Below are 12,252 nucleotides of genomic sequence, written 5' to 3' on the forward strand. Positions count from 1 at the left end.
AGCCCCCAGTATTTATAAAGCCACATGGCAGATAAGCAGTTGAGACAGCCAGATACCAGAGCTGGAGGCCACTGCCATGCAGTTCCCATCTAGTGATAAAGTGCAAGTAGATTAGACCTGTGCACAGCCAGATGGGTGCACAAGGAGCACTTGCCAATGCAAATAAGACTAAAACAAGAACACATTGTTGGGATTTCTGCAAGTTAGCTGTTAATCAAGTAGATCATGGCATATTAGGGCCTTTTAACACATGTTTTTGACATCTGGCCCTGTGCGGCTGATGGTTAAATTAGTTTTGTGATTGACGGAGAAATATTTTGTAGTATTGAATCATCAATAACACTTAAAAACATTACACTGCTTGCTGATTTGCTTTGTCATCAATGCCCAGTCAATAGTACAAGTGCTTAGAGCAGATCAACCTCATTTCCAAGTGACTCTGACACCTTCTGGATGTTAACATGCATACTTAATTTTATTTCCCTTCTTTTGAAGACAGGATCGCCCCTAATTTGAATTCATGTTCCTTCCCTCAGCCTTTTTAATTGCCTGTTGTATGCCAGGCAATTTGCTCAGGCCTGAGTTAAGAGAATCGTAAGATTTGAGTGTTGCCCTTTGGAAAGCTAGGCTGAGAGAGTGATTATGCAATAAGCCTGTCTAGTGGGAATAAATGCCACGTGTTCTGGCCAGAGTGATCCCTGGGAAAGTTTCTAAATAATGAGTTGATGTGGCCAGTTTGGTCAGGGCCTCCCTGGTGACTCAGTCAGTAAAGAAGACCCAGGTTTGGTCCCTGGGTTGGGAAGATCCCCTGGAGAAGGAAATGGCAACTCACTCCAGTATTCTTGCCTGGGAAATCCCATGGACAGAGGAGCCTGGTGGGCCACAGTCCTTGAAGTTACATGTGTTGGATAGGACTTAATGACTATGCCACCACCACATGGTCAGTTTGGGGCTTTAAAAATGTCACTCCGACACTATGGGGTGTAAGTGACAGGATGGAGGGGTTCTGCTCACTGGGTGACCAGTTGTGAGGCTTTGGCAGTAGGTGCAGGCCAAAGGCAGTGTGGGCTCAATTGCTGAAATTGTTAAAAGTCCTTGAGAGATTTACTGTGCGCTGAGGCCACTTCCTCCTTCTGTTGATCACATAGTCATCGACCCCCCCATAGCACAGATGAGTAAAATAGGATAGTAATGAAATCAAGAAGAAACAAATACAATTAATAGAATAATTTTTGCCATTTCAACCCACACTGTTGTAATAATATATTTCATTTTAAGGTATTTTTATATAATTAAAAACAACAGTGAGATTTTTCCCCCCCTTGAAAGCATTAGACATATAAATCATTGTCATTGGGTTAGAACAGTAGCTTCCCTGTGCCGTGCTGTGCTGTGCTTAGTCACTCAGTCATGTCCAACTCTTTGTGACACTATGGACTATAGCCCACCAGGCCCCTCTGTCCATGGGGATTCTCCAGGCAAGAATACTGGAGTGGGTTATCATTCCCTCCTCCAGGGGATCTTCCCAATCCAGGGATCGAACCCAGGTCTCCCGCATTGTAGGCAGATTCTTTACCATCTCAGCCACCTGGGAAGCCTAAGTACTTCCCTGGGGGATCTTAAATCATAGGCCAGGTGTTCAAACTAACTTCCCTCTACATTAAACACTGTATTTTTAAAAGCTGTGTATTTTATAATTATAGTTGTCTTGAGTATCAGGCTTTGTCTTGTACTGTATACTTATAAGAATATAAATAACAATATTCTTTTTTTTTAATATAATGTTAGTTTTTGGCTGTGCTGTGTCTTCATTGCTGCACGTGGGCTTTCTCTAGTTGCAGCGAGTGGAGACTACTTTAGTTGCAATGCACATGCTTCTCACTGTGGTGGCTTCTCTTGTTGCAGAGCATGGGTTCTAGGGTGAGTGGGCTTCAGGAGTTGTGGTACATGGACTTAGTTGCCTCACAGCACATGGGAGCTTCCTGGATCAGGGATCAAACCTGTGTCCCCTGCCTTGGCAGGCAGATCCTTAACCACTGGACCACCAGGGAATTTCAGAATATGAAAGACAATATTCTTTTTTTTTTTTTTAAAAATTTTTAACATTTTTTATTTGTATTTAATTTTTGTTAGTTTGATTAATATGTGTCTCAGTGTGTTCCTTTTTAAATTTTTTTATTTTATTATAAATTTATTTATTTTAATTGGAGGCTAATTGCTTTACAATATTGTATTGGTTTTGCCATACAGCAACATGAATCCACCACGGGTATACACGTGTTCCCCATCCTGAACCCCCTCCCTCCTCCCTCCTCATACCATCCCTCTGGGTCATCCCAGTGCACCTAAGAATCATTTTTGCACCAAAATTTTTTAACATGACCATCTAGAAGAAAATCCAAATAGGTATTGTATAATTTGACACACGTTTCAGAAATCGAACTCAAATTTTACCTGAGCAGAATTTTCCTTAAAAAAAAAAAAAAAGTTCTTATTTTGATATCAGAAAGATTTCATCCGTTTGTAAAATGTATCTACCAGAGTAATGTTTTTATTTAGACATAAAACTCAAGGGCAGTCAGGTACTCACATCTCCTTGAATGACTTGTGTTTGTGGCAGTGTGTTCCCTTGGCCGTGGCTAAGACTCAGACAGCCCTGGGTATCAGGGTGGGCCTTCTGTTTCTGATGGATGAGTCAACTGGCCTTTGTAAGCCTGGCTTTCCTCCCCACTATCTGTTACCAGTAGTCCTAGTTCAGATTGTACAGGTGTGATGAGGACTAGGTGAGAAGGTATCACAGTGCCTAGCAGTAGTGACCTCTTAGTAAAGAAAACTTCTGTTTGAACTTTGCTCAAATTCTAACAGTGTTTTCTTTTCTTTTCTTTTTTTTCCTTTTGAGAGTTGTGAGTTAAGTATTATTTGCAGCAAAATGAGGACTGTAGTCCAGGAAATAGTGCCTCAGATAGCTCTGAGAAACTAGCAATGTTTTTGAGTCTCTACTGATGGCCAAGAAATCGTTGAAAAAAACATGGAAGTAAATAAACGCCTCCAGATACATTGGAAAATCACTTACATAATGAACTTAATACTTATTTTATATCAAGTTCTCACTGTGAGTTCAGCCTTATGTCCTTGAGGGTCTAGGTCCTGCCTCTCTCTGATCCTCTTTCTCACAAAAAGAGTCTTCAGAAATCAAGGAAGGTTATTTGACATCAGATGGAAAAGCCAAGCAAAGAGGGTTGATCCAAGAGTTTGGTTCTGTGTCTTCCCCTTCGTCATACAAGGCTTTGGGTTTTGGCGCCTGAACCTCATTCTTTTGGAATTGCTCTTGGAAATCCCTGGTACCACCATGAACTTGAGCATTGAGGTCCATGACAACCCTGTGGTACTAACTTTGATTAACAAGCTGAAAGCTGTGGTTGACTGTCTTTCCCGAATACTGTTATGCACAACCTCTCTTCACACACCCAATTTTGAATACCTTGTGTATGTTGAGTCCAGTACACATAGGAGCACTTCTTATGTGTATTGCTTCTTATTTCATTCTGTAGCATGCCTTGGCACACACACTGATAGATTCTCACTTTTTTTTTTCTTTAATTGGGCAATTGCCTCACAGGAAAGAATAATTGAGCGTTTGAAAGAACAAAGGGAGAGAGATGATCGGGAAAGACTAGAAGAGATAGAATCATTCCGAAAAGAGAACAAAGACCTGAAAGAGAAGGTCAATGCTTTACAAGCTGAGCTGACGGAAAAAGAGGTGAGTCTGGAGAAACAAGTGCACCACACGAGTAGTCCTCATCAACCCACATCCATGTAGCTGAGGCAGACTAGAGACTTAGTTTGAGGGACTGTGTGAAGACTTGGGGGATCTAGTTACCTTTGCTTTATAAAGCTCTCTGAATTTACAGAACAGTATTCACTGTGACTCTCTTTATCCGGTGATGCTCTGTGCATATCTTCTGTACTGTAATAACCACATATCATGTAATCCCTTGGAAGTTTTCTTGCTGTCTTGCCATGTTCATATGGCTTGAAGGATCTCATGATCTCTTGTTTGAGATAACAAGAACAACAAAAGCACTGACAATAATAACAATAGCTCCAATTTACTGAGGGCCTGTTAGGTATTAATCCTTGTGTTGGGTGCTATGCATTCATCTACAATTCTGAAATGAATCAGTCGATACCCCCAGGTTAGGAGATGTGGTACCATGCTGGGCCCATAGGAAAAGGTTTTGGCTGCTCAGTCTGAAACAGTGTTTTAATGCTAGTGCAAACATGGATACAGAATACAAATCTCATCTGCATTTATAATGTAAAACAACCTGCTTTAAAGAAATTTCTTGTGTGGTGGTTATGAAAAGTATCCATGTACTGAGGAATACCTATAACCCCTTCAGTTTACTTAGCAGTGCTTTGGTGAAGTGTGAGAAGCAGTAATGTGCACATTCTTTTCTTCAGTCTCCAAAACCCTGAGATACATGCCGTAGTCCACAATTGGACACTTCATTTTGTTTGCAGAACATGTTTGTCTCCTTTATGACACATTTGTTCTTTTGCCCTGTTGGATTGTATCCCAGCATAGTTGCTAATTTCCCAGCTCCAGAGTGTCACTTCAGCCCTTGGATTTTGGTAATTTTAAACCTGATGCAAAGTCAAGTGGGCCTTAGGCAGCATTACCATGAACAAAGCTAGTGGAGGTGATGGAATTCTAGTTGAGCTATTTCAAATCCTAAAATATGATGCTGTGAAAAGTGCTGCACTCAATATGCCAGCAAATTTGGAAAACTTGGCAGTGGCCATAGGAACAGAAAAGGTCAGTTTTCATTCCAATCCCAAAGAAAGGCAATGCCAAAGAATGCTCAAACTACCGCACAATTGAACTCATCTCACATGCTACAAAGTAGTGCTTAAAATTCTCCAAGACAGGCTTCAACAGTACATGAACTGTGAACTTCCACATGTTCAAGCTGGACTTAGAAAAGGCAGAGGAACCAGAGATCAAATTGCCAACATCAACTGGATCATCGAAAAGCAAGAGAATTCCAGAAAAACATCTACTGCTGCTTTATTGACTATGCCAAAGCCTTTGACCGTGTAGATCAAGACAAACTGTGGAAAATTCTTCAAGAGATGGGAATACCAGACCACCTGACCTGCCTCCTGAGAAATCTGTATGCAGGTCAAGAAGTAACAGAACAGGACATGAAACAGCAAACTGGTTCTAAATTGGAAAAGGAGTACGTCAAGGCTGTATCTTGTCACCCTGCTTATTTAACTTATATACAGAGTACATCATGTGAAATGCTGGGCTGGATGAAGCACAAGCTGGAATCAAGATTGCCAGAAGAAATATCAATAACCTCAGATATGAGGATGACACCACCCTTCTGGCAGAAAGCAAAGAAGAACTAAAGAGCCTCTTGATGAAAGTGAAAGAGGAGAGTGAAAAAGTTGCCTTAAAACTCAACATTCAGAAAACTAAGATCATGGCATCTGGTCCCATCACTTCATGGCAAATAGATACGAAAACAATGGAAACAGTGACAGACTTTATTTTTGGGGGTTCCAAAATCACTGTAGATGGTGACTGCAGCCATGAAATTAAAAGACGCTTGTTCCTTGGAAGAAAAGCTATGACCAACCCATACAGCATATTAAAAAGCAGAGACATTACTTTGCCAACAAAGGTCCATCTAGTCAAAGATATGGTTTTTACAGTAGTCATGTATGGATGTGAGAGTTGGACTGTTAAGAAAGCTGACCGCTGAAGAATTGATGCTTTTGAACTGTGGTGTTGGAGAAGACTCTTGAGAGTCCCTTGTACTACAAGGAGATCCAACCAGTCCACCCTAAAGGAAATCAGTCCTGAATATTCATTGGAAAGACTGATGCTAAATCTGAAACTCTTATACTTCCGCCATCTGATGCAAAGAACTGACTCACTTGAAAAGACCCTGGTGCTGAGAAAGATTGAAGGCAGGAGGAGAAGGGGATGACAGAGGATGAAGGTTGGATGGTATCACCAACTCGATGGACATAAGTTTGAGTAAGCTTCAGGAGTTGGTGATGGACAGGGAAGCCTGGCATTCTGGAGTCCATGGGGTTGCAAAGAGTCAGACATGACTAAGTGACTGAACTGACCTGAAACAGATTAAAGTACTGTAATTAAAGTAAAGTAAATTAAGAGTCCAAGAAGGAAAGAATTGATCTGTAACAGGAATTTAGTGGAAGCTTAGCAGCAAAATTTATGTTCTCTAAAATTTAAGTTCACTAGTTTTTAGAGAAGAGGTTATTTCTTTGATAAGATTATCATTTTTTGATATATAAAGAATATATAAAGCTGCAGAGTCTGTAGTTCCTATAGTTAGTATGAAAGAAAAGTCACTGACGCTTCTGTCTCATCTATAGCTTTCTTCACGGATTCCAAATGTTATTCCTGTGTTTGCACCCTAAAAGCAATATGTATATTTATATGTGCTTCTAATTGAAAAGAGATTTTGATGACTTGGTAGAGTGTAAACTTTAAATGAAAATAATTTTGTAAACACTGGTTACATTGTATGAATTTCAGACAGGCACTTCTGCACACATTTATTGTTCCTGTATAATAATGTGCCTGCCACTGGGCTCAGTATGTCAGTCAAGCTTCCATCAGAAAAACAGAGCTGCATTAAGAAGTTTAATCATATTAAGAAATTTATTGCAAGGAATTGACTTACATAGTTATGGGGGCTGGCTAAGGAAGTCCAAAATTCACACAGAATTCACACAGAAGGCAGGATGGGCTAGAAACTCTCAGACAGAAGCTAATGCTTCTGTCCATAGGAGGAGTTTCTTCTGCCTGAAGGAAACCTCCTTCTGCTTCTAAGAACTTTCAGCTGATAGGATCAGGCCCACCCAGATTATGAAGAATAATATTCTTTACTTAAAGTGAACTCATTGTAGATGTTAGTAACATCTTCAAAATATCTCTATAATAACACTTAGATTACTGTTTGATTGAGTAACTGGAGACTGTGGCTAACTAGCTAAGTTGACACATAGAGCTATTAAAATTTAAATTTTATATTGGCAATTTAAAATTTAAATTTTAAATTTAAATGGCAATTTAAAATTTATAAAGGCAAGCAATTTTTATTAGCAAGGAGCTTATCATTTAGTTGGGGTGATCATAGTTTTCACTGTGTCAAAGTATGTGGATTATACTGTGCTTAATTGCTCAGTCGTGTCCAACTCTTTGTAACCACATCGACTGTAACCCACAAGGTTCCTCTGTCCAAGTGACTGTCCAGGCAAGAATACTGGAGTGGGTTGCCATGCCCTCCTCCAGGGGATCTTCCCAATCCAGGGATCGAACCCAGGTAGATTCTTTACCATCTGAGCCACTAGGGTTATAAGATCCTTTATTATTTCTGTGGAAGTTACATGAAAACACCATTGAAATTGGAGTTGGAAACCTGGGCTTGAGATGTATGTGAAGCTCGCTCAGTCGTGTCCAACTTTTTGCGACCCCATGGACTGTAGCCTACCATGCTCCTCCGTCCGTGGGATTCTCCAGGCAGGAATACTGGAGTGGGTTGCCATTTCCTTCTCCAGGAGATCTTCTAACCCAGAGATCGAACCCAGGTCTCCTGCATTGCAGGCAGACGCTTTACTATCTGAGCCACCAGGGTTATAAGATCCTTTATTATTTCTGTGGAAGTTACATGAAAACACCATTGAAATTGGAGTTGGAAACCTGGGCTTGAGATGTATGTGAAGCTCGCTCAGTCGTGTCCAACTTTTTGCGACCCCATGGACCGTAGCCTACCATGCTCCTCCGTCCGTGGGATTCTCCAGGCAAGAATACTGGAGTGGGTTGCCATTTCCTTCTCCAGGAGATCTTCTAACTCAAGAGATCGAACCCAGGTCTCCCACATTGCAGGCAGACGCTTTACTATCTGAGCCACCAGGGTTATAAGATCCTTTATTATTTCTGTGGAAGTTACATGAAAACACCATTGAAATTGGAGTTGGAAACCTGGGCTTGAGATGTATGTGAAGCTCGCTCAGTCATGTCCAACTTTTGCGACCCCATGGACTGTAGCCTACCATGCTCCTCTGTCCGTGGGATTCTCCAGGCAAGAATACTGGAGTGGGTTGCCATTTCCTTCTCCAGGAGATCTTCTAACCCAGGGATCGAACCCAGGTCTCCCACATTGCAGGCAGACGCTTTACTATCTGAGCCACCAGGGAAGCTTAAGATGTATATCTCCCATTAATGGCTTGAGAACCTTGCTGAAGACAAGGCCTCATGTGAGCTTCAGTTTCCTGACCTGAAAAATGAGAATGGCTAACCTGTCACTCAGAGAGTTGTTAGAACTTGGATTGCTTGCTGGGTGATTGTGGTGGTATCGTCATCAATATGGTTATTCCAGTGCTCATTCTGCAATAAAGTATGAGACCACATCATTTACTAAGAAAATGCTGTTTGCTTAGTGTCTTCCTAGGCATTGCAAATGGATATAAAATAAATGCATCATGTCTGGTTTTGGGTGGAACCTGAACATTTTAGTCACATAGATAGATGTTGCTAACCATTTCATGTTTGCTGGTAGATATTGCCCTCCTAGGTAGCAAAGTTGTGCACTGTGATATATGCAAGTGTTATTTCTTTACCTTGTGGAATTTGTACTATACAGGGAACCTCTTGGTTTCTAGAACAACTTGGGTAACCCCATGTCTGAGTTGGAGGGATTCATTATATTCCTGAATCTGAATTTACAAAGGACTAAGACATAAAATTTGCTCTGAATTTTTAAATCAATTTACCTTTGATTCTATGGGAGATGTTTGAAATAACATTGGTCATTTTTCTGCTAAAGCAATGGAATTTGATAAAGACTTACTTGGATTCTTCTTTTATACATGATTTGCCCTTTGGTGGGAGAAAAGCGTTAAAGTTGGTATTTTCTTTCGTATTTTTCTTAGATGCTGCACCACCTGACAGCAGTAAATGTAAACGGAAGGTTCAGGGTGTCCGTTTTGCTGTGATGTGTAGACTACCTTGGGACGTAGATCATTAGCATAACTTTGAGACATGAAACATGCATTTACTGACCACAGCATTTGGTCGCATTTGATTCTACTGCAATTAGATCCTGCTTGCTTCTATAAACTGGCCAACTTTAATTTCCTGGCCAGAGTCAACTATTGTTACCTAAGTAAGACTTATTAACCCTCTCTGTCTAATGCACACTTTATTGCTGTGTATGGAGTCAGTGTATTAAAATTGAAGACATTGCTAGTAGAAATTACACTGTTTTACTTACTAGTATTCTTTTCCTTTCAGTCTACTTTAATTGACCTCAAGGAACATGCATCTTCATTAGCCTCAGCAGGGCTGAAAAGGGACTCCAAATTAAAATCTCTAGAAATAGCCATTGAACAAAAGAAAGAAGAATGTAGCAAATTGGAAGCACAGTTAAAAAAGGTAAGTGATATCTAAGAAAAAAAACATACTCATTTTATAATGAATTGATAAAATAGGAAAAGAAGAGACATTTTTCAAAAAACAGAAACCCCTTATCTTTTGTCATCTGCTGATAAAAGGATTAATTAAGCAATCTTTATTCCTAAGAAGTCTGCATCAGATCTGTCTCTGAACATGAAAAGTTATCTTAGGTTTCCTGTCTGGGGCAAAAAAAAAAAAAAAAAAAGCTTGAGAAATAGATGAAAATAGTAGTAGAAGTGAAAAATATTATAAAGATCAGCCATTACTCTCTGGGCAAATCTCAACCATAAAGAAAGATAAATGTTTTACAGTAAATGTTTTCAATAAGTCAAAGAATCCAGGAGCCCTGTTATACACTGATAAACTTTTACTACTTTTCAGAAGTAGGTCAGTTTTGGGGGAGAGGGGACTTTGCAGAAGTTTACCCAACAATATTAAATTTCTAGAAGTTTGTGAAAATAGTCAAATCCTTGGAAGCTCTATGGATTGACTATTTATACTTGACCAGAAATGGCCTTAGTGTTTAAGCAAGTTTATATGTTTAAGGCTTCAGTAAAGAAAACAGGGTCTTTGCATTGCAGTATTAACATGTTTTCTCTGAACTGGACATTTTTGTGGAGTACATTTCCAGTCATGCATCCTTCCTTTGACTTTTTCCTTGTGTTGTTTGGTACGTCTGCATTCATTGTTCACGTAAAACTCATAACATTATGAGTTTAAGCATTTTGTTTCCCTTTGACAATTATAAACTTATTCAGAAGAGATGATAAGAATCTAAACAAACAAACCATATAATAAAATGTGACTATGTATAATTCATAGCACACTGAAATGGGGATTCATTTGCTAAAGTTATAAGAATATATGATATGGATAACAGGGATGTGAAAGCATCATATATCTGTGGAGAAATTCTTCTGGATATTTTAAAACTTAATATACTATTTCATATGCATGATGCAATGTATAACTGAAATGTGATTATTCTGTGTTCACGTCATCATAGAATTTGAGGAAACTGTCATGAGATTCCACACTAATCAAGTCCCCTTAGTAATACAGAAAAAGATAAATATATGGATCAAATCTCTTTACAACAAGAGCCAGAGAATCTTTTTATTACAAAGTCTATTTCCTAATCCACTCATCATCTCACTTTTTAAAAGTAAAGTCTATTTAAGCAGAAATCTCAAGCAATAAATAGAGTTTAAATTGCCCCTTTGAAGGTGTTTAAATGGCGATTGACTTGGCTATTTATGCATTGGGTGTATGATATATATTCTTGACATATGTATGAATGTGTTCTGCAAAATGTTATACATGCATATGCATATCAAGAAATGGACCTATGAATGGTACTTTTTATATAATAAACATTTTTGTGATCATAAAGCGGACTCCAAGATAACTCTGTGAGAGAATTTTGTTGGCTCCCTGTGGTGGTCCTTGAGTCATCTCACCTCACTTGAAGTATGCTAGGTCCTGAAGAAGGACTCCCACTACACCTGGGCATGAAAACTGCCTTTCATCACCTCTGAGGAACCGTTATGGAGTGAGGGCATTCCACATATTATGTCTTCAGATACATACTTGACCCCCTCCCTTTTAGTGTAAGGCATCTATGGAACTGGAAATCCTCTTAAAAGTAAGAGGTTCATATATTGATGTTCATAGTTTCCATGAATATGGCTTAGCTAATAATAGGTGAACATCTGTACAATTCAACTTAGTGTCTTTCAACATAGTTACAGTTAAGCTGCAGTCAGTGAAAGCATGTGATTTCCTTAGACTTTCAGATAGACACCATATACAGAAATTTGTAGATCAAATCTGATAAATATTTTAGTATTATTCCTGATAACATTTTAGCATTCTGCTACATCCCCAGGATTAAAGTAACAAATATGGTTATCTTGCTGTAAAGGACGTATTTAATTTATGAAAAGATAATTTATTTCTAAGTATATACGTCTTGCTTATATTATCTCCTACATGCATAATACAGTGAGATTGATAAGGTAATTATAATATAAATATTTTTATACCTAACCTGCAGTAATTATTTTATTATTTTTGGCCCTCTACATCAACTAAATTCAAAAGTTTAAAATACTTTTTCTAGTAGCCTTTAATTTCTGCTAATAAATAATTCCGTAAAAACCTCAAGTACCCATCACCTTAAAAAGAATTGAAGTCTACATGAAATATTTGAAAATATAAGCCAAAAATTTGTGAATATACATATATACACATCATTTACTCATGGAAAAATAAGCAGCTATAAAAGCTTAAGGAGTGTCTGGGCCTCCTTTTAAATAAAAGGGTATGTGACTTGTGAATAAAATATAAAGGGTTACTAAATGAAAGCTGAAAACATAATAGTTTTATTATGTCATAAATAAACCATGAGTTCCCAGGGGAGTTTTGCTTAAGATTTGTGAGCGCTCAGGTATTTTTGTCATAAAATCTATACAACATTGGTGATGTGTTTAGCTGAACAGAAACCTTGTCTGCTAGTGACAGTGGAATCCAAATTGTGATTTAAATCTGCTTTTGTCTTATAAACAATGCTAGAAATTGGTAAGATGAGTTTTTAACAGAAAAGTTTATGGAGGACATTCATACACACAGTTGCTTTTAACTCTTTACTGCACTATGTCAGTTTAAGACGTTTCCAAATAGTTTGTGTTGAAAATGGTTACTAAAGGCAGAAAAGGAACTTCTTACACATTCCATCCCACCTCTTTAAAACA

General features: G+C 38.6%; 1 protein-coding gene across 10 annotated transcripts in view; it reads left to right on the forward strand.

The window, feature by feature from the left end:
* The window catches only part of ERC2 (ELKS/RAB6-interacting/CAST family member 2), a 993,593-nt gene that overhangs the window by 454,110 nt on the left and 527,231 nt on the right, over positions 1–12,252 (forward strand). For all 10 annotated transcript variants that reach the window (XR_009732518.1, XR_009732519.1, XR_009732517.1 and 7 more), the window contains 2 exons: positions 3,620–3,760; positions 9,338–9,478. Coding sequence is in view for 7 of the 10 variants with exons in the window: in XM_061396628.1 (XP_061252612.1) it covers positions 3,620–3,760; positions 9,338–9,478 (282 nt within the window). In the remaining 3 variants the exon portion in view is untranslated. The remainder of the gene's footprint in view (positions 1–3,619; positions 3,761–9,337; positions 9,479–12,252) is intronic.

The sequence above is a fragment of the Bos javanicus genome, chromosome 22 (genome assembly GCF_032452875.1).
Source record: "Bos javanicus breed banteng chromosome 22, ARS-OSU_banteng_1.0, whole genome shotgun sequence".
NCBI classification, from domain to species: domain Eukaryota; kingdom Metazoa; phylum Chordata; class Mammalia; order Artiodactyla; family Bovidae; genus Bos; species Bos javanicus.